Here is a 27,813-nt window from a genome sequence, read left to right as displayed (position 1 = left end):
GTATATATGTCCATGCCACTCTCTCACTTTCTCCCAGCTTACCCTTCCCCCTCCCCATATCCTCAAGTCCATTCTCTAGTAGGTCTGTGTCTTTATTCCCGTCTTGCCCCACGTTCTTCATGACTTTTTTTTTTTTTTTGCTTAGATTCCATATATATGTGTTAGCGTTAGCGTACAGTATTTTTTTTAGTTTTTCTGACTTACTTCACTCTGTATGACAGACTCTAGGTCCATCCACCTCACTACAAATAATTTATGGAATATTACTCAGCCATAAAAAGAAACGAAATTGAGTTATTTGTAGTGAGGTGGATGGACCTAGAGTCTGTCATACAGAGTGAAGTAAATCAGAAAGACAAAAACAAATACCATATGCTAACACATATATATGGAATCTAAAAGGAGAAAGGTTCTGAAGAACCTAGGGCCAGGACAAGAATAAAGACGCAGACATAGAGAATGGACTTGAGGACACGGGGAAAGGGAAGCTGGGACACAGTGAGAGAGTAGTATGGACATACATACACTACCAAATGTAAAATAGATAGCTAGTGGGAAGCAGCTGCATAGCACAGGGAGATCAGCTCGGTGCTTTGTGACCACTTAGAGGGGTGGGATAGGGAGGGAGGGAGGGAGACGCAAGGAGATATGGGGATATATGTATATGTATAGCTGATTCACTTTGTTATAAAGCAGAAACTAACACACCATTGTAAAGCAATTATACTCCAATAAAGATGTTAATAAAAAAAGAATACAGTAAATTTTATAAGCAGAAAAATTTGATACTTTTTACTAAAAGATTATCAGTAAAATTCAACTCAAAAGTGGTATAGTAATATAATGGTGTGCAGTAGTAGAAATATTGAAAATAAACTGAATGGTGGGGAAGAGGTTTTGTAATTCTGGTATAGCAAATATTTTTGAAAAAATCATTCCTGTATCAACTTCTTTTTTTTTTGGCAGTACCCGGGCCTCTCACTGTTGTGGCCTCTCCCTTTGTGGAGCACAGGCTCCGGACACGCAGGCTCAGCAGCCATGGCTCACGGGCCCAGCCGCTCCGCAGCATGTGGGATCTTCCCAGACCGGGGCATGAACCCGTGTCCCCTGCATCGGCAGGCAGACTCTCAACCACTGCGCCACCAGGGAAGTCCCCTGTATCAACTTTGATGCCATCTTGATTGTTCACCTAGAGGCCATCTCAGTAATCTGGCCATCTTCAGTAATAAGTTGGAGTTAGAACAGGAAAACCGTATCATCTGTATATTTGAAATGACAGGCAAATTTTACTCTAACTTTGAATAATGGTAACTAGAATATGGGGTCATTTTTCTAGGCAACTCTGCTGCTTCTAAAAAGGAAGCCTAGGACCTTGATAAGAAATGAACAAACTGTGCCTCCCAGAAAAAGGAATTTTAAATACCTCTTGTTTCTGTCAACATTCTTTTTCTTCCTCTCGAGTGGCTGAAACAAAAGTATGCCTAAATGAAATTGAGCTATTTGTAATGAGATGGATAGAACTAGAGTCTGTCATACAGAGTGAAGTAAGTCAGAAAGAAAAAGACAAATACCGTATGCTAACACATATATATGGAATTTAAGGGAAAAAAATTTTTAAAAAAAAAAAAAAAAAAAAAAAAAAGGGAAAAAAAAAAAAAAAAAAAAAAAAAAAAAAAAAGTATGCCTAGAACCTTTATTTACCTAACAGGATTTTAGCAAAACCAAAAGCTTAAAAGGTGAACACAAGGTGAATAGAAGATAGCAACACAGCAGAATTCCAATCTTGATTTTAGGAGCAAAACACAGAATTCATGCTGAAAGCAAGCTGATCTTAATACCTAGAGTCAAAAATTCTATTTGAGTCAAAAATTCTATTTTCTACCATGAACCTTTCAACTCTGAGCAAAAGCCAAGGCACACAGGTGTTCCCAGCAGATAAGATAACATTTCCCCAAGGTGACACACTGTAAATATTTGTTTAACATTTATTTAGGTGAGAACCTGACAGCTGCAACAGAGAAAAAGAGGGCTTTGGCTGGCAGGGTCCCAATTTGCAAGCCCCGCTGGGCAAAACAGAAGTCCTGCAGATAACTGGGCCCATCGTTTCTGAAGGCAGTTAGATGACTCCTTGCTGCTACTGGATCCATGGGAGTGTCAACACAACCCTGCCCAAGGCCCCCAACTAGATTCTCTATTATTCCCAAAGCAAATATAAAAGTGTCCCTGAGAAAAGTTATGGTAGATTTAATTTTCTTCTTTTTTCATAAGTTTTTAGAGCTCCTTTAATCAGGGCCATGGGCCATGAGTGAACCTGCCCCTTAACCTATGGGAAACTAATTGACCATAAGATGCTGGACTCCTTGTCACAGTTTCTCCACTAAGTTCTCACCAGTCAGTTTAAATATCTCTAGTGATAACAACTCACCATTTCCTGAGACAACATTTCCATATATATACAACTTTAGTATCCATAAAGTTCTCACTTTAGTTAAGTTAGAATCTACTTCTCTATGACTTTCAGTTCCTGGTTCCATCTTTGCCCTGTGGAAGCATAGAGAAAAAGTGTGCTCCCTCTTCCAGTCGTGGCCCAGGAGATTGGAAGGTGGCCATTGTGCACCCTCAGGGCCTCACATCTCCAGGTCCCCCAACTATTCTTCACATGAACAGATTCTGAACCACTATCCTGGTCATTTTTCTTTAAACATGTTTATCACTGTTTTGTTTCTGTTCTGTACATGAACCTTACATCTAAGATTTTCAACTAGAGTTGACCTAAAGTCTTTTTAACTGATGTATATGAGTCTGTATTAAAAAGAAAGCACTGATCCACCAAGCCAATCCTCAAGAACAATCTAGTGTTTCCTCCTCTATTAGATCCAGGATTTTGACAGAAATGAACAAGAACAAGTTAATGTACTTTAGCTGGTTGTTCTGCCAACTGATGCTCACTCAGAAGGAAGTTAAATCATCTCTGGGAATACCATCCAACTCAATTTAAAGTTGTAATTATTTAACACACATGTAGAATTTGATTTGTGCATGAGTTTTCAGGAACATATCAATTATACAAAGCAATGCACAACCATTATCAATGGATTTTGAACTCCCATTTACCTAGACATTTAGGGGAGCTCCCTAATGGAAGAGTTTATTTATTGATCCATTTATTCCAACAAATATTTATTGAGCACCTACTATGTGTTGGGCACTGCTCTGAACACTGGGTATACAACAGTGTGCAAAGTCAGTAAGTTCTCTGCCACTGTGGTGCTTATAAAGTAAGACAGACAAGCACAAAGGGACATAGCCTTGTTGCAGTGTAAGATAACAGAACTACCGAGGGTGATCAGAGAAGATTTCTCCACAGAGATGTCTTTTGAACAGAGGGCACAGATCAAGGGGATAGATCCATCCTGGCAAAGGAGCAGCATGTGAAAAGGAAGCTGGGGAAAGGTGGGCAGTTTTGAGAAAGGTCAATGCGGCTGTGGCAGGGTTGATGACACCAGAGAAGCAAGGAAGGCTTCAAAAGCCATGGCAAAAAGTTCAGCTTACAATCTAAGTCTAAGAGAAAGCCCTTGAATGGGTAGAGGCAGGGGAATGACATCATCTAATTTGTGCTTTTATTTTTTTTCCCTTTCAGTTTTATTTAGACATAACTGACATACAGCACTGTGTAAGTTTAGGATGTACAGCTAATGATGACCACAATAGATTTAGCAAATATCCATCATCTCATACAGATACAAAATTAAAGAAATAGAAAAAAATATTTTTCCTTGTGATGAGAATTCTTAGGATCTACTCTCTTTAACAACTTTTATGTAATAACGTACGGCAGTGCTAACTGTGTTTTTAAATCATAATGTTGACAGCTAAGTGGAAAATGGATTAGAAGATGAAAAGAATGAGAAAAATATGCAAATCTTGCATCTCTGAAAGAGGTGATGAAGTTTATACTCTCCCAGAAACTCACACACCATCTTTGACTACCATATCAATAACAGTACTATTTATATTTAATAATAATTTACTTATTGTTTATAACAATACTACTTATGGAGAAGTTACTGTGTGCTAGAGACTGCAGAGCATATATGAGCACTGTATAAATCATTCTGTTTAATACACACAAACAAACCCACTATGAAGTGGGTATTATCACTTTCATTAAACAGATGAGGAAACTGAAGGTCAGGAAGGCCAACTGAAGTGCCCAAGGTCTTATAATTGGCAATTGGCAGAGCTGTGGTTTGAATCAGGTTTCATCTGCCCCCCAAATTTTCAAGTGCATTCTCTGCATTTACCAGATTAATTTCTCTAGTCTCCAGTGAACATATTTATTTGGGGAAAAGTATAGTGCTTTTGAAGAAGTTCATTTGAAGAACCTCACTCAACCTCTTCCACAATCCTATAGGGATTGAGTACATGACAGAAAACTGTCCGGTAGATCCCAGGTTTGAGATATAATCTTTAATCTCTAGTCATTTAGCTAGATAAAGAATGTTTTTCAGATAATTTATCTATTTTCTTGACTAAAAAGTGGATAGCAGAACCTGACACATCTCATCTTTTTTTTGGACAAGTTCAATTAGGTCCTGCATGAGAAATATTGACCCAAAATAGATGTATCAGCTAAACTTTGATCAGGACGTGATGATCCAGGTATTGTGCTAAATGCTTTAATATGAGTTATCTTAGTCAAAAATCAAAAAATATGGAACACTTCACAAATCTGCATGTCACCTTGCATTGGAACCACGCTAATCTTCACTGTATTGTTCCAATTTAGTATACATGCTCCCAAAGCAAGCACTAGATAAGAATTTTTTACTTCATGTCTACAGATGTTAAGAATATCTGCTAAGCACCTAGGGGCAAATCAACACTCCAGAGGAAAAAAACCAATAGAAAACACATCCATTTTTAAATGTTAATGATTTATTTCACGAGCAAAGTTTCTCTGCAAAGTATTAGAGGATGTGAGTAGGGTGATGATGATCAGCAATCTCTCCTGGGTGTCTTCCAGAAGCAAAGCCAAGGCGGGACCTCTCAGGCCAGCTAACCCTGCTTCAGCTTTGATAAATTCATAGACCTATTATGTCAACCCAGAGGGAAAAGGTGATAGCTACATATCAAAAGCATATGGCTGCAATGTTTGCTTCCTCTTCCAAACACAGAGATTTTAAGTGTATCAAAAAGTCATCCAGGGGCTTCCCTGATGGCGCAGTGGTTGAGAGTCCGCCTGCCAATACAGGGAACACGGGTTCGTGCCCCGGTCTGGGAAGATCCCACATGCCGCGGAGCGGCTGGGCCCGTGAGCCATGGACGCTGAGCCTGCGCGTCCGGAGCCTGTGCTCCGCAACGGAAGAGGCCACAACAGTGAGAGGCCCACGTACCGCAAAAAAAAAAAAAAAAGTCATCCAGAAACATCTGTTATTCTCCTGGCCTAGGAATTGTTCATCTCTCTCTACCTACATGCTGATATTTTTAAGCTATTCCTTCTAACCCACATATTTTTAGGGCTACCTGAATTGTTTATCAGTCAAATCTCTATATTTTGAGATATATTTCATTGAATCAATATAGTTATGGATTATCCTATATTATAAGATATCCTTTAATTATCCTGTATTATAGTCCATGATACACACACTTATTTTTTAATAAATGAAACACTTAACGAAACTGTTTAATTAAACTGTTAAAGTTCATTGTTATATAATATAGTTGAGTACAGTTGAGGTCTCAAAGGGACAGGTTAAAAACCATACTACTTATACATCCCACTCTATCTTTTTAAATTAAAGTCTAAATGTTATTAAGTACCTATTTTCTCTAGGATGGAATATAAGCAATTCTCTATTATTCGAATAGTAGAGTAGTAGAGAAAATGAGTAGAACAAATAATCCAAAATAGTGAAATATAAGAAAAAATGTTTGATATATAAAAATATAAGAATTATTTTCTACAATACATTTTACCTTTCTGAACTTATTTTACTTATTAAATTTAGCTTGCAGGTCTCATGCACATGCTAAATGAAAGCAGGAAGCACTGGTCTGAAAGTACAATCATAAAATTAAATATAATAATGAATGTAATAAAATGTAGGACAAGTCCCTGAAGGATACCTGAAAATTGACTATAAATTATTACCCACTATAACAGAAAATGGAAAACTCTCCTATGAGAGCATTTCTCAGGATGAACCAGGTCAGGAGAAAAACAATTTTTACCTAAAAGTACCCTGAAGACTCTGGGCAGCTTAACTAGAATTTTACAACTGATTTAGCTGAGAGTAGAGATTGAATTATCAGAAAAAGGATGATCAAAATGAGTTAAGAGTCCCCTGGAGGCTGAATGCACTCTCTTTCATTGTCTTATATGACATTTATATCAGTATATATAAATTTCATGGTAAAGAGAGAACTTTCATGTTAAAGAGAGAAACTCTTTTATATAAGTATATAAATTTATATAAGTATATATACACACTCCTGAGTCCATAGAGAAATTAAAGCAAGAGATGTAAGTGAAATTGTTTGAAATTAGGGAGAAATGGAATCCAACTCCAGCAGCCTTAAGTATTCTACCTAATTTTCTTTTAATCCACGTAGTATCCTACATTTTTTCCAGAATCCTTCAATATTTAGCATATGTTAGAAATACTCTGTGCTCTCAATGTCATTAGTATTGCCCCTCCTTTCCAATTCACTGATAGCTATTGCTGACATTTACTGAGCTCTTCATAAAAACCCCTGCACTGTCATTTAATCCTCACGTGAACTTTGTAAAGCACAATGATTATCTCCATTTTACAGATGAGTGGGCTGAGACACGCAGCTCCAGAGCCTGTGTATTGAATGGCGACCCCCAAAAGACATGTCCATGTCCTAACCTCGGGAACCTGTGAATGTGACCTTATTTGGAAAAATGGTCTTTGTGGCTGTAATTAAGTTAAAGACCTTGTGATGATGAGATCATCTTGGGTTATCTGGATGGGCCCTAAATCCACTGACAAGTGTCCTCACAAGAGCAGACGCACACAGACAAGAAGGCCATGTGAAGATCGAGGCAGAGACTGGAGTGATGTGGCCATAAGTCAAGAGTGATTGAAACCACTGGGAGGAAACTGGCAAAGAAAGGAAGTGAGCCTCTCCCCGGGACCCCTGGCACAGTCCCCACCAGACTTTGGACTTCTAGCTTCTAGAACTGTGAGAGAATAAATTTCTGTTTAAGCCACCCAGCTTGTAGTAATTTGTTACGGCCGCCCTAGAAAATTAAGACAATCACCACGCTATAATGCCACTGTTCTAGGAACATAAAGGGCCTCTCTACTACCATGCCATAGTTTGACTCTTTGGAAAGATCTAACAGAGTTTCTCTCTTTACCATGAAAGTACGCTCTGCAAATGATTCTTTCAGGGGAAACATTTTCCTGAATGTGGTGTCTGTTAATAGTGCTTCTATACTTACTTCTATAATTCAGAATCTATTGTTTCTTTTCTACTCAGTTTTTATTTTACAGCAATGTAGGTTTTTTCCAGTTAAAATAATAAAAACCTTCTCTAGGTCCATCCACCACACTACAAATAACTCAATTTCGTTTCTTTTTATGGCTGAGTAATAGTCCATTGTATATATGTGCCACATCTTCTTTATCCATTCATCTGTCGATGGACACTCAGGTTGCTTCCATGTCCTGGCTATTGTAAATACAGCTGCAATGAACATTGTGGTAGATGACTCTTTTTGAATTATGGTTTTCTCAGGGTATATGCCCAGTAGTGGGATTGCTGGGTCATATGGCAGTTCTATTTTTAGTTTTTTAAGGAACCTCCATACTGTTCTCCATAGTGGCTGTATCAATTTACATTCCCACCAACAGTGCAAGAGGGTTCCCTTTTCTCCACACCCTCTCCAGCATTTATTGTTTGTAGAGTTTTTGATGATGGCCATTCTGACCAGTGTGAGATGATAGTGAAGTAAGTCAGAAAGAGAAAAACAAATACTGTATGCTAACACATATATATGGAATCTAAAAAAAAAAAAAAAAGGTCATGAAGAACCTAGGGGCAAGACGGGAATAAAGATGCAGACCTACTAGAGAATGGACATGAGGATACCGGGAGGGCGAAGGGTAAGCTGGGACAAAGTGAGAGAGTGCCATGGACATATATACACTACCAAATGTAAAATAGATAGCTAGTGGGAAGCAGCCGCGTAGCACAGGGAGATCAGCTCGGTGCTTTGTGACCACCTGGAGGGGTGGGATAGTGAGGGTGGGAGGGAGGGAGAGGCAGGAGGGAAGAGATATGGGAACATATGTATACGTATAACTGATTCACTTTGTTATAAAGCAGAAACGAACACACCATTGTAAAGCAATTATACTCCAATAAAGATGTTAAAAATAATAATAAAAACCTTTGTCTATTCAAAACTTTCTTTGTACATTAAATTAGTACAAATAACATGGAACCTATCTGCACTTAAAAATGCAATTCATTTTCTCATTACTACTCTGAAAACTTTCTAACATTTTAATTCAGAAAATAATTGATGTTATATATGATTATGTACTTAACAGTGCTTTGAAATTTTAAAAAACTGTATACTTACTAATTCAGATATTCCATAACATACTTTTATTGATTTACTCTCACTGAAAATTATTACTTCAATATAATATAATATTGAAATTACATTATTTCAATATAATATAATATTGACATTGTATTATTTCAAAAAGGTGGGAATGCGTTCAAAGGTACAAACTTCCAGTTATAAAATAAATAAGTCATGGAGATGTAATGTACAGCATGGTGACTATGGTTAATAATACCATATTGTTGGGCTTCCCTGGTGGCGCAGTGGTTGGGAGTCCACCTGCCAATGCAGGGGACACGGGTTGGTGCCCCGGTCTGGGAAGATCCCACATGCCGCGGAGCGGCTGGGCCCGTGAGCCATGGCCGCTGAGCCTGCGCGTCCGGAGCCTGTGCTCCGCAACGGGAGAGGCCACAGCGGTCAGAGGCCCATGTATGGCAAAAAAAAAAAAAAAAAAAAAAAAAAAAAAAATACCGTATTGTATATTTGAAAGTTAAGAGAGCAGATCTCAAAAGTTCTCATCACAAGAAAAAAAATTTGTAACTGTGTGGTGATGGATGTTAACTAGACCTATTGTAGTGATCACTTCACAATATACACATACATTGTATCTTTAGGTTGTACACCTGAGACTAATATAATGTTACATGTCAATTATACCTCAATTTAAAAAAAAAAAGAAATGAGCTTACAAGACACATACACAAGTACACCGACTCACATGTTCTCCCCCACCCTCCCAAAAAAGAAAATTCTTTCTAATCCTATTCGATATTGTGCTGGACAGTCTCTGTCGCTCTGCATCTACCCTTCACCCTCCTCACCCTGCTCTGGGCTCCAGTGTGGACCGTAAGAATCACCCAGCATCTCACCCGTACCTGATTTAGATGAGATTTGGGACTTCTGAACTGATGATATTGGGATGAGATTTTGGAGCTCATCTACTGCACTCATATCAATTGCTCACCCTTGCCCAATTGTTGTGGGTGAGTTCAGTCGGTAGGAGGCCCTGGCAGAGGAGAGGGCAAGAGGAGAGTGAGGTCAGGGCATCTATTCCTTCTTCTCTCTCCCTGCAGGACTGAAGGGCTGGCAGTGGCTGTGTCCCTCTGTCTCGAGTCACAGAACTTGGCTTGTCGGGAGACCCCCTGCCCACAACTACAGCTTTTTCCAGGTCTGCCTGCTCTTTGCCTCTTTCAAGTCTTGAGTAGTGGAACTGCATCGCATTATCATGAGACCCTGGTGCCTCTCATCCTTACTTGTTCTCTTAACCCTGCCCACACCGCCATATATCGTCTCTTCAAAAACATCTTTTCCATCGCCCTTGGAGTGTGCTGTCTTCTACCAGACCCTCAGCGAAACAGCTACTGACTACCCCAGCTGATAGCCTCCATCTAATAGCCTGAATGATTTCTTCCCATAAATAAAATTATCCCAGATTTCCCAAAAATGTCTACTTCAAAAGGATTACAACTGGTCTGGGATTTTTTTTTTTCCTTTAACAACAACCAAAACAAAAGGGGGTAGCTCGGGATGATTTTGTTCTTCTCAGACACTTCTGCTACCACTGACTCTTATCACTGAATGCTTTTCATTCCAAAATACCTGTCATCACCATCACCGATGCACTCGGGGAAGGCAAGGCTGCAGCCAAAAAGCATGATATGTTGATAGCAACCAAGGCGATGGAGGTACATGAAGAACTTGAGGAACTTCTCCATTTCCATGTTTTTGACAATAGAGAGGAGAGGTGTCAGCGTGGTGTGGTAGGGCAGCATCTGACACTGGCTGTGAGTGATATTCATGCAGGCACCTGAGAAGGCAAGACAATTATGTTTAGGAAAAGACACATCAGAATTATATGTTTATAAACTCATTTGATATGACAGACTAATGTGCTCATACAATAAAATATATTCTGTAAGTCAGAATGATTATAGATATACAGTAAGGCACATACATACATAGCAGCATTATTTATAATTGCCAAGATATGGAAGCAACCTAAGTGTCCATCAACAGATGAATGAATAAAGATGTGGTGTATATATATATATACACCACGTCTGTATTGTATAATACGGGGAATATAACCAATATTTTATAGTAACTATAAATGGAGTGTAACCTTTAAAAATTGTATAAAAATAAATTTTTTAAAAAGCAAGAAAAAAGTGTGTGTGTGTGTGTGTGTGTATATGTGTGTGTGGTCATGAAACCAAGCTGCCAATACTCATAAAGGGATAGCATCTGTGTGCTGGGAAAATGTGTGGAAAAATACACTCTCACACATAGTCAATGGGCAATCACTATTCTGGATCACAGCTGGGCAGGGCAATATGTATCAAAAAAAATATTTTAAACATGCATAGCCTTTGACACTGTAATATTTCTAAAAATGTATAAGGAATTAATCATGGTTGTACACATGGATTTATCTACAGGGATCTTCATCTCTGCACAGTTTATACTTTTTAAAAGATAGCAATCACCTAAACATTCAACAAAGGGAACTGGTTTAAAATATTATGGAACAAACAACAGAATGCTCAGCTACATTAAAGATGCTTTAGAAGACTATTAATCACCTAGAATGAGGCTTATAATAAATAAAAACTGCAAATCACAAAACAATTTGTATACCATGATCCTGTTTTTAAAAATACATGATTATTCAAGGATTTCCAATCCTGTCCATGTTTAGGGTCAGCTCAGAGACTCTGGCCTCATTTTATTCCAAGCTGGCTCTCCCGAGCATTACCACCTCCATGGCCTTTCCTTCTCCTTCATGCCATAAATTTGCATGGTTGGCCAAAAACTTAAGGGCACGACATTTTTTTGGACCTCATCAAACTCATAATACAAAATGGGAAATAAAAGAATCAGAGAAGAAGAAAAATCCAGATTAAAATCTGTATATAGAACACAGATAGACATAAACATGAATTCAGCTTTGCATGAGGGCCGAGGTGGGGAGTTTCGGGCAAGTTTCACAAGTATGACACTCAAATCTTTTAGGAGGGAAGTTAAAATGCATTTCAGTTTGAGAAGCATTAGAGGCTGGAAGAAGGTATAGAGTGGACTTCAAAATGACACAGTTATATGTATTGTGCTATAAACAGAAAAGCTTGCTTAGAGGAGCTAAGAGTAAATTTATCTCCAACAAAAATATGAAATCATTCACGAAGAATTCAGTATCAAGAAAACATTTATTACAAATCAAGCTTGTGCCAGGCACCACAACAGGTACTCAGATCTCCTAGTTCAGAATTATCTCATTTTCACAACCCAGTAAAGTGATATCATATCTATATTACACATGAGGAAATTCAATATCAGAAACCCTAAGACATCTGCCCAGGAGTGCACAGCTATTATGTGGAAATTCCAGATCTTCAAACCTATGCTTTCTGAGAAATTTCCATTTGGAGCCACCTTAAGCTAATGCAAAGGGGGTTATGATGTTAAAAACAGTTCTTTAAGAAGTTAATTCCTAATGGCCCATGAAAGGAAGAGGCTAAAAAGCATATAGTGATATATCACATAGTCTGTATTTAAATTCATAGATAATATACCATGTATTCTGATCACATTATCATTCATTTTACATTGCATTATTTTCTTTAGGGGTCATCAGCTTTGGGGTTTATACACTTGATTATAAACCATATTTGGTGAGATGACCAAAAGGCTCATTTACCCCACCGAGGCAAAGAAAACACAACACCGAGAGAGCATTTGAAAAATACATGATAATGAGGAAAATCATATTTTGGTTGGCTATACTATGTTCATGGCAGTGTGAGTTGCACAAAAGAGATTGCCTAATAGCAAATTCCCTTGGGAAAAGAGAAAATGATAAAATAATAGTCTGAAACCTTAAAATATGTCTCAAAATAATTGGTATGGACAAAAATAATAATGTCTTATATTTATAAAATGGTTTTCTAAAGTTTTCCAAACCACTCTTATTAGGATTATAATCTCTCATTATAAATGAAGAAACTAAGGCTCTCATAGGTATGTAGGTAGATAGAAAGGTGATGGATGGATGGACGGGATGGGTAGACAAATAGGTAGCCAGGGAGACAGACAAAAAGTGATTTGCAGGGACTTCCCTGGTGGCACAGTGGTTAAGAATCCACCTGCCAATGCAGGGGACACGGGTTCAATCCCTGGTCCAGGAGGATACCACATGCCGCAGATCAACTAAGCCCGTGCACGACAACTACTGAGCCTGTGCTCTAGAGCCTGAGAGCCACAACTATTGAGCCCACACACTGCAACTACTGAAGACTGTGTGCCTAGAGCCCGTGCTCTGCAACAAGAGAAGCCACCACAATAAGCCCGCGCACCACAGTGAAGAGTAGCTGTGGTGTACCCGCTCGCAGCCACTAGAGAAAGCCTGTGCAGCCAAAGATTAATTAATTAATTAATTTTTTAAAAAAGTGATTTGTAGACAGACACCCAGTCAGTAATAGAAGCAGGACTGATACATGTGTCCTCCACCTCTTAGGACAACATTCTTCCCACTATACCGCAGCTGTCAGTAGCACAGCAAATGCTAAAGGAATTCAAAAGAGTAAGAATTCATTGTAGAGTGAACGATCAGGGAAGATTTAATGAAGAGGAAGAACTTGATTTGCTGGTTGAAAGATATCTAAGGTCTGGACTGGCAGAAGGGTTAAAAACTGAGAGAGAAGCATTGACATATATACACTACCAAACTTAAAATAGACAGCTAGTGGGAAGCAGCCGCATAGCACAGGGAGATCAGGTTGGTGCTTTGTGTCCACCTAGAGGGGTGGGATAGGGAGGGTGGGAGGGAGACGCAAGAGGGAGGGGATATAGGGACATATGTATACATATAGCTGATTCACTTTGTTATACAGCAGAAACTAACAACATTGTAAAGCAATTATACTCCAATAAAGATGTTAAAAAAAAAAAACAGGGTACTTAACGAGTGGTTGAGAAAAATTACTACAAAGACAGAATCATAATTGCATGTAACACAGAATGACCAAAAAACTTGAATCTGGGCAGAAAGGTTCAACAAACTTAGCTGAGAATTTGCTAACAGCCAACAAATATAAAAGGGAATTACTCTTTAAGACTCTTGATTTCAGGCCTTTTATATTCAAGTAACTGTGTACATTTCCTATCATTGCTACTGTCTCAACCTATGTGTCAAATATTCTTTTTTCCCAGAATGTTCCATTGTCTTTGAAACACGTAACTCTAGTTTTGTATTCGTGCACATTCTCACGAGGGGCAAATGAGTTTTCATAAGTCAGCTACATGCTGGGCACCAGGCAGAGTCATTTCTCTGAGGGGAAAGGGAAGGGCACTTTTGGAAATGGAATCATTTGTTGCTGCTCCCTCTAATTTGGTTTTCATAGGGTAAAGAAAAGGGTGGAATGTTTGTTTTTCTTCCCTGAGAATTTACTACTGAGTCTAATAGAAATTAGAAGTCAGGGTTGCTACATAAGAATGTATAAAAAATACAATAGATGTAATTAACCATAGCGTTCCTATAGACATCATAATGTGTCTTTTAAATAATAGTTACTTTAAATTGGGGAACTTGGGGAGGAGAAGTTAGAAACAGATCTGAAGAGCAAAATTGCTTCCTGATTCAACGGATTTCTGGTGAAGCAGAAATATTTATTCTAATTAGCTCTTAAATTCTAAAACAGCACTACTAATAAGGCACGATTTAATAACAAATTTTCAGAGTATGCACTGATTACAAGATAGGTCCCAATTTCAGAAAAAAAATTAAACATGAAAAATAAAATGTTGCTTGCATTTGAGAAGATGAGTTTTTGATTTTTTGTTTTGTTTTCTTAATCTGACTCAGTAGTTTCTAGATCAAACTGGGGCTTTATCTACTCATATCACATTGCTAATACTTCTAGATGCAGTAATTAGGAAGGAAAGATGGGTCTGTTTTAAGAGCTTTCCTTATGTTCATTTGGAAATTATGATCAATTCTGTGTTGTCTACTTCTGGAATTAGGTAATGTGGAGTTAGAAATTAGTTTCTTATATGCTTTTTTTTAATGTAAAATTAAGAAACTTCTGACTTACACAGAATTTATTTCAACAATGGGTTCTTTTAAAAATCCATTAAAATCAAATAAAAATCATTTTTAAATAAAAGCAAAATAGTATCTGAACCATAATGATTATAACAGATAATAGTGTTATTAGACAGGAAAAATCTTCTTAAATTAAAAATCATGAAATATCAACTTTCTAAAGTACTTTGCTATCTTTTGTCTAATAACCTAACAGGAAAACTTGGTAACCTTTCTGACTTCCTATATATGATTTCATACTTAATTGAAGGACTACTGGTAAAGATTCCACTATAACAGGAGGCAATATTTTAACAGAGCATGGTTGGTTTGCCCTAACTTAGCTAAACTGACTTATTTTAACTCATGAATTTGCTTCACAGGATTTCCTTGTGGAGGCTTCTACATTTGTCTTACTTCCACATCCTGAGAATTCGATGGGGTTGTAAAGGAGAGTTCTCTGTACACAGACCTTTTCAGTGGCTTGGGAAGAAAGTCATGGCAGGGTTGGCCCTCTTCACACGTTTTCCTTTTCATTTCTGCCATCCGGTCTGTCAAATTTTGTTGTTGTTTTCCCAGATGATATCTTTTATTCCCACCTCTACAGTTTAAATCCCAGCCTTTTATGGTTATATCTCCCACTTTTATCTGAATATGTTTGTCCTCAATGTTTACTGTAAAACTGTAACACTCCTGGCATTGCTCTTGGCCCTTCCACATACATTGGCTCATTTGCCCTCCTCACAAGTTACTCAGTTTCACAGCTGAGGAAACAAGGTTAAGTAATTTCCCACAAGATGCACACAGCTAAACCTAAATATCCATCAACAGAGGCATAGATAAAGAGGATGTAGTATAGATACAATGGAAAATTACTCAGCCATAAAAAAAGAATGAAATAATGCCATTTGCAGCAACATGGATGGACCTAGAGATTATCATGATAAGTGAAGTAAGCCAGACAGAGGAAAATAAATATATGATATCACTTACATGTGGAATCTAAAAAAAAATTGATACAAATGAACTTATTTACAAAACAGAAATAGACTCACAGACACAGGAAAAAAGACTTATGGTTATGAAAGGGGAAAAGGTGGGGAGGGACAAATGAGGCATTTGGGATTAACATATATACACTATTATATATAAAATAGATAAACAATAAGGACCTACTGTATGGCACAGGGAACTATATTCAATATCTTGTAATAATCTGTAATGGAAAAGAACCTGAAAAAATATATATATAAAACACACACACATATATAACTGAATCACTTTGTTGTACATCTGAAACTAACACAACATTGTAAATCAACTATACTTCAATAAAAAAATTTTTAAGTTAAAAAAGTTAAAGATTCACACAGCTAATAATGTCAAAGCTGAAATTCAACTCAAGTCATCCTAACCCAAATCCAAGTCTCTTTCCATCAACAGCTGTGTCCATAATCTAAACATTATAGTTGAAGACATCGTCTCCCCTGAATTTTTCTTTTTTTTGTTAAAGTTATTGTGACACAGTACTGCTCATTTTATTTTTACTTATTTATTTTTAAATTTATTTATTTATTTTGGCTGTGTTGGGTCTTCACTGCTGTGCGTGGGCTTTCTCTAGTTGCAGCGAGCGGGGGCTACTCCTCGTTGCGGTGCACGGGCTTCTCACTGCAGTGGCTTCTCTTGTTGAGGAACACGGGCTCTAGGCACACGGGCTTCAGCAGTTGTGGCACACGGGCTCACTAGTTGTAGTTCATGGGCTCTAGAGCGCAGGCTCAGTAGTTGTGGCACACGGGCTCAGTAATTGCGGTTCATAGGCTCTAGAGCGCAGGCTCAGTAGTTGTGGCTCATGGGCTTAGTTGCTCTGCGGCATGTGGGATCTTCCTGGACCAGGGCTCGAACCCGTGTCTCCTGCATTGGCAGGCTGATTCTTAACTACTGTGCCACCAGGGAAGCCCCTCCCCTGAATTTCTACCACCCTCAGTGGGGCCCCATGAGATCCATGGAGGCAGGTGGGGTCTTTTTTACTACTCATTCAACAAATACTTACTGCGCTCCTACTCTGTGTCAGGCACTGCTCTAGGTGCAGAGCAAATGACATGATGCAAAACAAAGTCCCTGCCCTTTTGGAGCTTAAAGTCTAGTCAGGGGAGACAAAAAACAAACACAAATAAATATTGTCTGGCATTGATATACATAGTCATAGTCCTATTGCTCAGCAAGAAACAAAGAAGCAGATGTGCCTATTTAAGGAGAGACTAATATCACAATAAATCTATTCTTACTAGGACAGGACAAAGGACTATTAGTTTTGAAAGTGAACTCCTTCCTTAAGAAATGTACCAGGGCTTCCCTGGTGGCGCAGTGGTTGAGGGTCTGCCTGCCAATGCCCTGGTCCAGGAGGATCCCACGTGCCGCGGAGCGGCTGGGCCCGTGAGCCATGGCTGCTGAGCCTGCGCGTCCAGAGCCTGTGCTCCACAGCAGGAGAGGCCACAGCGGTGAGAGGCCCGCGTACCGCAAAAAAAAAAAAAAAAAAAAAAGAAAGAAAGAAATGTACCAGAATCAAATATTCAAGCAGCACAAATATGTATTATAAAATTCAGATGCCAGTCTTTTGATTTCCAATAATTCATATTCATGCGCAAGCATTTTGCTTGTTGCATCCTGTCTTCATTGTTCCTATTATAATATTTAAGTTGTCATCATGTCATATTTACTACAGATTCACAGCCATCAAATAAGAACATCAAAGGGAAGCAAGTGCCTTCCCTCCACTAGATTAATCATAGCAGCTCAGCTGCCCTGCGGGGGTAAGAAGCCACAGGAAAGGCCTGCTTCAGAGAACCCGCCTTCTCGGGGGACAGCAAAAGTTCCCATAAGCATCCCATTCAAAGTACTCCTGGGCCTCACTATAACATGATCCTAATTTGTTTTCATTATAACAATAGGACTGCCTGTTATGATCTTGTTTATTTATGTGTTTATTCTCAGTATCCTTCCACATCCAAGTAGACACTTTTGTCTTGTGACTAGAAACCACTGGATACCAAAGAGTATACACCCAATAGTTATTCACTGAATGAATGAGATTAAATGGAACAATGTCTTCACTACAAGATTTCTTATTGAACAAGATGGAATTAGACATGAAAAAAGCCAGTATCTATGAGACCCTAGGGCACTAATGTTGATGGCTAATATTGCTACAAATGTTTTTAACAATCTGTTCCCTAGAACTCACCACAGCATAGGGAACCATCCCATACTGTTCCCTCCACCAGACTGATTTCTATCTTGGACTCCACTCTGGACTATAGTGCAGTAGTTGAAAGTAAAAGAGCAGGAATTACCCTTCGATCCTGTAAAAGGCAAGTGTCCCATTATCCTTAGGCATATTCAATTCTTCTAGCATGAGACCTCACCATAGTAGAGAAAAAAAAGGAAGTTGTGCTTACAAGCTGTAAAGGCTGGAGAAAGATGAATTGATGAGCACCTTTATGCCAGAGCTGCAAAGAGCTCTGAGGAAAGTGTGGGTAAAAATGATGGCTATAGCTGCCAAGACTAGGCTCAAACACTGTAAGCTATCAGAGTTAAGTAAAAGCCAGCTACTCCAAGACTGAGACACAGAAGCCAAAATCTACCTTGAGCCTCGGTCCCACCCACCAGGCTGTGTGACCTTGGGGAAATTACTTAACGTCTTAAAACCTCCTAATCTGTAAAGTAGCAATAATGATGTGAATGAGAGGTTGTGAGGATCAAATTTGTCAACAGAGATAAAAAGCTTATCAAAGCCCTCATACTGCTGATGTTCAACTGATATTTCAACAGCATTGGTGTCTCCAGCAAGAAAAAATATACGATTCAGAGAGAGGATAGGATGAGATAAGCTTACTTTGCAGTAAAAGCCTAAATAAACCATTAGTATCTGTTCAAGTTCTCTCTTAATAAAAAACACATCTTAAATTTCATTTCCACTTATTGTTTTATAGTAAAATAAAACAATTTAAAGCTAAGGAAATAGATGAAAAAAATCCTTGAGTACTTTCTAGGCTGAATGTTTGCTAAGTATTTTATATAGAGCATTTTATCTAACCCTCCCACAAGTCTATGAGAAAGCTGGGTTTCTTTCACATTTTACAGATATTGAGACAGACTCAATGAGGGTGAGAAAGTATTCAAGGTTACATAGATGTTAAGTTGTAGAGTTGAAATTAAAATCAAGTCATGCTGATCCCATAATCTGTTCCTGTCTACTGTATCATTCTGTCAAGATACCATTAATTTTAAACATCGTAAACTTACTTCATTCATTGTAAAATATTTAGATGAATCTCTTTGAATTCAAGCAATAGAGCTGCTTCTCCATGATTAGTAAGCACTAAACCTTCTCAAAGAAAACACTGAATCTGCTATTAAAAACAGGTTACCCGTCCTCACTGAGGGACGAATTGGATTGGGAATGCGTAGTGTCTATTCCTGGCTGTATTATGGAGTCCACCCAGGTCAGGACTACGTCAGCAGAGTGAAATAATGAAGGTCATTCTCTAGTCTAGATAACTCACACGAAAAGTAACATTTTGCGAGAAGGATTTCTGGGACAAACCAATTTAAAAGGATATCGTGTACATTGGAAGATCGCAAGGGGGTTACAGTAGGATAAGAAGGTACAGAAAGTTACAGACAGATCCTCTCTATGAAGATCCTGGCTTTTTAACTAACTCTAAACATCTGTGAATCAGAACATATTAACTATTTTGTTTCTCATAAGAGAAAATCAAAGAGACAAAAGGCACACTTTCTTAATGAGTCATCTGTGACATTTGTAAAAAGTCTTTATAGACATAAACAAGGCATAGGTAAGCCATTGTCTTGCTAACTTACACTCGCACAAAAACGTTGAGTACCAAGGATAACGCTGTGTAAATTATCAGACTTAAGTAAGAACTAGCTACTCTTGCCAGGAGAAACATGAGGTTTAGGGTTTAATGTTCTCTACACAATTACATTTATTCCAGACCTAACATTTTTAATGCAACCTCAAGCCTCTTGGTGAAGTCTTTTGCCAATCTTCAAGCTTTCACAGTCTATATATATATATATATATATATATGTGTGTGTGTGTGTGTGTGTGTGTGTGTGTGTGTGTGTGTGTGTGTGTATATATATATATATATATATGTATGTATCTCATTCTCTCCTGTCGTTCATACACACATCCATACTACCTGATTCTAAGATGTTTAAATGGTAGCTAAACGCTCATAACTTGATGGAACTCATTCATTCAACAAATTCAATGCTTTGACACAGTGAGAGGCCTATATTTTATTGGAAATTGATTATTCACATTCCATAGAACTAAGTAAGATGTAACATTTCAGCTGTCACATCTCCATCTACCAGTCATTTTTCATTAATTTTAAAAGAACTAGATTGTGTCCCCATATAATTATCTATCTTACGATTATGAATGATTGAACAATAAAAATAATTCAAATTTATATGGTGCTTTCAAGTTTGTAAAACACCTTTCCCATACTCAGTATGATGGTTCCACAGTCTGATTCAAATTCTCCTTTATTTGTCTCTATTTATGTGGCCTTTGACAAGTTACTGAAATTCTCTGTTTATCAGTTTCCTCATCTGTAAAATGAAGATAAAAATATCTGTGTTATGGGGTTAGTGTCAGGATTAAATGGTATTTACAAATGCCTATCATTAGCACATATGATAAACTATAAAAGTGTTTGCTATTATTATTATCTCATTTGTGATTCACCAAAACCGTGAACTAGATGGGAGAGAGATTTGTATCTATGTTATGTAAGTAGGAAAACTGAGACAGAGACATTAAGCTTTCATTCTGCGCTCTTCCTATATATATAGGATCAAAATTCAAGGTTTCATCAATTGGTTTGGCTTACTTGTAGAATAAAATAATGCTGGGTATTATTTTTTAAAACACTCATTGTTTAAAAACATTAGTTCTTCATTGAGAAAATATTTAAGTCTCTATTAAATAAAGGCACTAGGCTTGATGCTGTGAAATTAAAAAATAAGAACTTGAAATTAGACCACATTTTATTTTTATTTAGCCAAATTGTACTTTAATACAATTTATTTTATTTATTTAGCCAAACTGTACTTTAATACATATGAAAATTATTTGTTTTTTAATACCAAGAATGGTACAAATAAATTCTATAATGATGAGAGTATAAGAAATTACTCAGCGGTACACGATGTTCATTGATGTCAGAGTTCATTGTAAAAATCATTACCTCACTTGTGGGTAGTTTTAAACGTCGCTGTTCAAAAACATAATGAGATTTCAGTGGATTTCCCAGCTCTGTGTAGTTTTATTGCGAATCACATTTCAGGTTTAGTAACAGTCAAAACTTAAGTAACAGAAGAATAAATGACAGGGCAAACCTGCATACTAAGGTCTGTATTCTACCAGCTAGGTATTGTGATTCGTAACAGATTTATAAAATGCTCTCTCAGATAACACTTTTTAACCCAGAATACACTAAAATTAAAATCTGTAACAAGTCAGCCTCAAGTTGAGCTGATATTTACCTTTTTATTCTCTGAATTTACAAAGGAAGATTTTACAGGGTATAAGATCGTAAAGGAGGGTGTGTTCTACACACTCAAAAGGAAAATTTTTTTTGGCCACACCCATAGCATGTGGGATCTTAGTTCCCCAACCAGGGATAGAACCCGTGCCCCCTGCAGTGGAAGTGCAGAGTCCTAACCACTGGACCGCCAGGGAATTCCCTCAAAAGGAAATGTTTACAATAAATTTCTAGTACTATCTTTTGGAATGCATGTGACATATTATTTCTTTTTAATAAATATACCTTTTATCTTATGACAAGGCAATGTAATATTAGAAAGCAAAACATGAGCAACCACTCAACAAAAAAAAGGGAGGGAGGAGTGGAATGGTTCTTATTAGTTATATCCTCAGCATTACCTCCCCATCCTTAACTAAATAGCAGCCATGAAGTTTGGGAGGCCCTTCCCTACCCCCAGCTCCAGGTGTGGGTCCTGACTGGCCAATGACAATCAGCTCATGGCATTGCCTGGCACTGTGCTTAGTTCAAGGGCAGATAGGAGAATGAAGTTGGCCCCATCACAGTAAAAACCCAGGAGTAGAACAGGCTGCATAACTTAAGCATACCCCGGATAAAATGGAAATGAGGGGTCCCTTGGTAAAAAATTATTTTTATATTATTTTATTTATATCATTCATAACATTTATATTTATATTATTGCTAATAATTTCAACAAGGTGACAGCATAACATTAAACAGAGTATGGAGTCCGTCTACGCTCAGGGCTCTGTGCAATGGCACAGGTTGGCATGCTTAGGAAGCTGGCTGATCATCAGAGAAGAGTCCTCCCTCCAGGAACCTCTACAGCTCTCCACATAGGGACATTTGAGCAGCAGGCCCAGGACCTCTCTATAACTTTTGGTAAGAATTAAAGATGATCAGTTTACAAGTGTTGGGGTCTCTGATTCTGAGGACTTCTGTTTTTGTATATGACTTGAACATGTCAGAGGCAGAGATAACCAAACACACAAGCAACCCTGGCTTTGTCCACACATTCAAGCATTGCACAAAAGGAGTGCCTCTTCCTGGGAAACCAGATGTGTCTGCACACTGCATTTCACCTCCAACTTGCAGAGTCACATATTTCTCCAGGGAAACTGCCCACACTCGCGACTGGTGAGGGGCCCATGCTCTGCCCTTCTAAGGAGCCGCTTCTCTCCCAAGGTTAGCAAGGACGGAAATCATGGTCTAGTGCCAGTGTTCCAACTATTGTGCTGAAATATTTGCTGCCTTATACCTGCTTCTAAATTATAGTGTACAGAGCAAGGCTAATCCATCACAAGTCGGTCATTTTGAGTCCTTGATACATAAAGAGTTTCTCAAAAAAAACATTAATGACTATATTATATCTTCACTATGGATCGATTAGGGGAATTTGGTCAGATTAAAGCTGAAGACATTTGTTGGGCATTAAAGATTTTCTTCTTTATCAAGAAGATATTAACAAGAAATTTTGGACTAGTTTCTTCCGAAGTGTTACCAACTATAGTAGATAATATCAATACATTTGTCAGATGATAAAAAATAGGACTGTGTGTGAAACCTGGCCTTGAAAAATATAAATTGTGAAACACCTCCACTCCCTGCCTTTTTCATGTTAGGATGGAAATGAAAATAACTGGAATAGAGGGCTCTGGCCAAAAAAGCCAAAAAAGAGAAACATAGGAAGTTTAAACATGGAAATGAATGTACAGAGTTGGAACAGCAAAGAAGCAGAGTCAAAATGAGTAAGGCTTTCCCAGATTCAAATGGGGCAGATATAATGTGAACCTAGGGAGGTGGAGATCTGAAAGGTGAAATGGAAGGCAAGAAATACCTGACACAAGGGGGCAATGTTGAATCAATTCTGTTTCTGGAGACACTATAATTTTTTCCTATAATTGAGAAATTTTTTATTATGAATTTTAATAATAATGAATTAAATATTTAATATAGGGTTTAACATATTGGTCTATAAAGACTTTGCTTTCTCTAGGTGATTTTCCTAAAACCATGAAGTACAGTATTTTAATTACAAACTAGTTAATATCAAAATTCCTTTGTGCAAACCATACAGAGAGCAGCCCAACTCTCAATTATGGGAGCAAGTTTAAACTCTACTACAAATGGCACTAGAAAAAAAACACCTTATAAAAGATCCTGAGAAAACTGATAATACGTTGATAAGGTGAAAGAGGGCACATGGGCATTCACTGTACTAGTCTCTCTACTTTTGTGTGTGATTAAAAGTTTCTGTGTAAAATGATTTTTTTTAAAGAAAAGATTCTGAAATATTGTTAAGTAAGTAATCTGAAAGCCCACCCATTATAAACCTCCACAAATTTTTGGTAAAATAAAACAAATGTTTTTACGTAAACAGCTGAACTCTCCGTAAAGAAAAGGAAATCTCAAGATTGCAGAAATGCAACAGTGAACTGAAAACAAGAGCAGTGAGTATGTGAGATGACATCACAGGAATGAAGAGCACATGGGTGAACATTTCATGAGTAGATATTGTAATGGCCCTGTCTTGGAGGAAGTCATCAGTCTCAACAAAGAGATGAGGCTTTGAATCCATAGGAAGTACAAATAGGAACCGAGGCCCCACACACACACAAAAAAAGCAGGAACTCCACTAGCTCAGCCATATGATGAGGGAGCTTGTCTGACTCTGCCTAGACTCTAATTTGACAAAAATCTTTCTTTGGGCGCTTCTTACTACAGCTCTGGTACTCCCATGGGTTTGAATTTACAACTACAAATGTGATCCAAGAATCCCCCAAGCCAAAAGTTAACATAAAAATTGGCCCTGGGACAGTGATACCTTGGGGTGACTGGTCAAACCAAACACAAAATTGTCCTAAGTGACATGCCCTGAATCCAAAAGAGTTTATAATCTAAAGTCATAAAATAAACAGAAAACAATTCACTAGGGGAAGGAATAATAATAATCATTAGTCACAACCAGCAGCAATAATTGAAGTCTGAGAACTTCAGACAATTGAACAATCTGACAGAGGCTATAAAAATAAGTATGAATAAAATAACTAAAGACAAAAAGGTAGTAATTAAAACCATTTGAAAAAAATGTCACACTATAAATAAAGAACTAGAAGATTCAAAAAGAAACCAAATAGAACCTCTAAAAATGAAAAATATGTAAGAACATTATAATTTAATTAGCAATAATCATGCCTTGGATAAACCTCATTGGCTATGATACTGCCACTGCACAAAGCTGAACATTATAATTTAAAACTCAGTGAATAGATTAAAACAGAATATTAGATACTGCTGAAGAGAGAACTAGAGAATTAAAAAATAAATCTGAGAAAATACACCAGAATTCAGCACAGAGATTTATAGAGGATGGATGAGAATGTCCAACATAAGAGTAATTAGAGATCCAGAAAGAGAGAATAGAAAATCAGGAGTGGGGATATATTCATAGGATTAATAGCTGAGAACTCTCCCAAACTGAAGAAAGATCTGAATCCTCAGGTTCAAGAAGCACACCTTCTAAACAAGATATATAAAAAGATATCTACAAGAATAAATGCTGGAGAGAGTGTGGAGAAAGGGGAACCCTCCTATACCATTGGTGAGAATGTAAATTGGTATAGCCACTATGGAGAACAGTATGGATGTTCCTTTAAAAACTAAAAATAGAGTTGCCGTATGATCCAGCAATCCCACTCCTGGGCATATATCCAGAGAAAACTCTAATTCAAAAAGGTACATGCACCCCTAAGGTAGTAATTAAAACCATTTGAAAAAAATGTCACACTATAAATAAAGAACTAGAAGATTCAAAAAGAAACCAAATAGAACCTCTAAAAATGAAAAATATGTAAGAACATTATAATTTAATTAGCAATAATCATGCCTTGGATAAACCTCATTGGCTATGATACTGCCACTGCACAAAGCTGAACATTATAATTTAAAACTCAGTGAATAGATTAAAACAGAATATTAGATACTGCTGAAGAGAGAACTAGAGAATTAAAAAATAAATCTGAGAAAATACACCAGAATTCAGCACAGAGATTTATAGAGGATGGATGAGAATGTCCAACATAAGAGTAATTAGAGATCCAGAAAGAGAGAATAGAAAATCAGGAGTGGGGATATATTCATAGGATTAATAGCTGAGAACTCTCCCAAACTGAAGAAAGATCTGAATCCTCAGGTTCAAGAAGCACACCTTCTAAACAAGATATATAAAAAGATATCTACAAGAATAAATGCTGGAGAGAGTGTGGAGAAAGGGGAACCCTCCTATACCATTGGTGAGAATGTAAATTGGTATAGCCACTATGGAGAACAGTATGGATGTTCCTTTAAAAACTAAAAATAGAGTTGCCGTATGATCCAGCAATCCCACTCCTGGGCATATATCCAGAGAAAACTCTAATTCAAAAAGGTACATGCACCCCAATGTTCATAGCAGCACCATTTACAATAGCCAAGACGTGGACACAACCTAAGTGTTTACCAAAAGATGAACGGTACAAGAAGATGTGGTATACATATATACAATGGACTATTACTCAGCCACTGAAAAGGATGAAATAATGCCATTTGCCGCAACATAGATGGACCTAGAGATTATCATATTAAGTGAAGTAAGTCAGAGAAATCCAAACATCATATATCACTTCTATGTAGAATCTTTAAAAATTGATATAAATGAACTTATTTACAAAACAGAAATAGACTCACAGACATAGAAAACTTATGGCTACCAAAGGGGATAGCAGGGGTGGGAGGGAAAGAGATAAATTAAGAGTTTGAGATTAACATATACACACTACTATATATAAAACAGTTAAACAACAAGGACTACTGTATAGCACAGGGAACTATATTTAATATCTTATAATAACCTATAATGGAAAAGAATGTGAAAAAGAGTAAATATCATATGTGTGTGTGTATATATATATATATATATAGAGAGAGAGAGAGAGAGAGAGAGAGAGAACTGAATCACTCTGCTGTACACTTGAAACTAACATGTTATAAATTAACTATACTTCAATTAAAAAAACGAAATCTACAATATATCCCTTACATGAAACCAGAAAGGCAAGAAATAATAATTTTTAAAGCATCCAAAGACAAAATCCAAGTTGTCTACAAGGAAACAAAAATTAAATTTGCATTAAAATTTCTGATAGCATCATGAGTACAGAAAAATGTGAAATGCTTTAAGTGGATGAGTGAAAAAAGACTGTCAGTCTAGAATTCTGTACCTAGTTAAACAATAGTATTGAGGGTGAAATAAGGATAATTTTAGACAAATAAAAACTGGAATAGCCTCCACTGAAAGAACTTCCAAGGAGTATATTTAATTAAGGAGAGAATTTAACCCAGAAGGAAGAAGCAGGATGCAAGAAATTATGGTGATTATTATATTATTTATACTTGAAATCTTTCGTAATATTTGAAAAGAGTTTAACAGCCTTCTTTGTTTAAACACTTCATTAAATTGCCTCAAAATTTTGGATGTTGAGAACCTCTGGCTACAGTATCTATTTATTCTTATAGAAACCAGAAACCTAGGGCTTACTGCCTCACTTCCTCAAAAACATAGAGAAAAATAAGAGTATCCTCCAAATTTTGAAATTTGAAAAAAGAAAGAAAGAAACCCGACATCTTGGATGCACAAAGGAAATAAGAGAGAAAATGATATAATTTAAGTTAAATTGTATTATTGAATTATTCTGATTTCAGAATTTTAAACTATATTTCTCGCCTACATATCCTATGTAAACTGTAATTAAGATTTTATATTATTATAAGGTATGCAAAACTGCCTATGTAATTTAGTTGTGAAATGAGGTAAGCAGAAGTGGAAATTTATGTTAAAACAATTATAATGGTGATATCATTATTCAGTCTGTACATAGTACTGTTTAGAATCTTTAATAGCTATTTATATTATTACAAGGCCATAGGTGCTTGTGAAAGGCGAAAGATGTGGGAAATACACAGTAGTGCAAAGAAGAATATAAAAAGTTACCTATAGTACTATGACTCAGAAATAACCACTGTAAACATTTGGATATATATCATTACTGAAGTCAAACGACCTAAACACAACTTCCAGCTTCCTTACTCACTGCCTTTACAGATGATATTTAAACTCTCTCAACATTAATTTCTTTACTGTACCATGGGGGTATTAACAGGATCTACTTAATGAGGTGTTCATGTAAGGTATATAGTACAATACTTGGCACACAATAAATTTGACTTATTTCACTAGGCTTTTTTTCTTTCATACCATATATCACATATACTTAACATAACATGAATATATTTAACATTACAATGTACATATTCGATGTACATATTTAGTAGCCTGCTTATTCATTCACTAATAGGTCTTGAATATTTCTACATATCAGTATGCATTCTTCCACAACATCATTTTTAATGGTTGTACATTTTTCCAACATATGATGGATTAAGAGGAAAGGGGGAAGAAGAACAAAAGACTGATTAAAAACCCATTGGAA

General features: G+C 37.1%; 1 protein-coding gene, 1 non-coding gene and 2 pseudogenes across 2 annotated transcripts in view; all 4 read right to left on the bottom strand.

Moving 5' to 3' along the window:
* The window catches only part of LOC112400771 (atrial natriuretic peptide-converting enzyme-like), a gene marked incomplete at its 3' end in the record, with an annotated part of 94,927 nt that overhangs the window by 9,678 nt on the left and 57,436 nt on the right, over window positions 1-27,813 (bottom strand). Inside the window, exon 5 of the mRNA XM_024746697.1 lies at window positions 10,211-10,418. Within this exon, the coding sequence (XP_024602465.1) occupies window positions 10,211-10,418 (208 nt within the window). The remainder of the gene's footprint in view (window positions 1-10,210; window positions 10,419-27,813) is intronic.
* Window positions 4,709-4,813, bottom strand: LOC112400811 (U6 spliceosomal RNA). Its single transcript, XR_003003472.1, has one exon. It is a non-coding gene; the product is annotated as a U6 spliceosomal RNA (small nuclear RNA).
* LOC112400807 (uncharacterized) lies at window positions 24,414-24,526 on the bottom strand (annotated as a pseudogene).
* LOC112400810 (uncharacterized) lies at window positions 25,105-25,217 on the bottom strand (annotated as a pseudogene).

Source organism: Neophocaena asiaeorientalis, unplaced genomic scaffold (genome assembly GCF_003031525.2).
Source record: "Neophocaena asiaeorientalis asiaeorientalis breed wild unplaced genomic scaffold, Neophocaena_asiaeorientalis_V1.1 scaffold19, whole genome shotgun sequence".
Lineage (NCBI taxonomy): Eukaryota > Metazoa > Chordata > Mammalia > Artiodactyla > Phocoenidae > Neophocaena > Neophocaena asiaeorientalis.
This window is presented reverse-complemented; position numbering and strand designations above follow the sequence as displayed.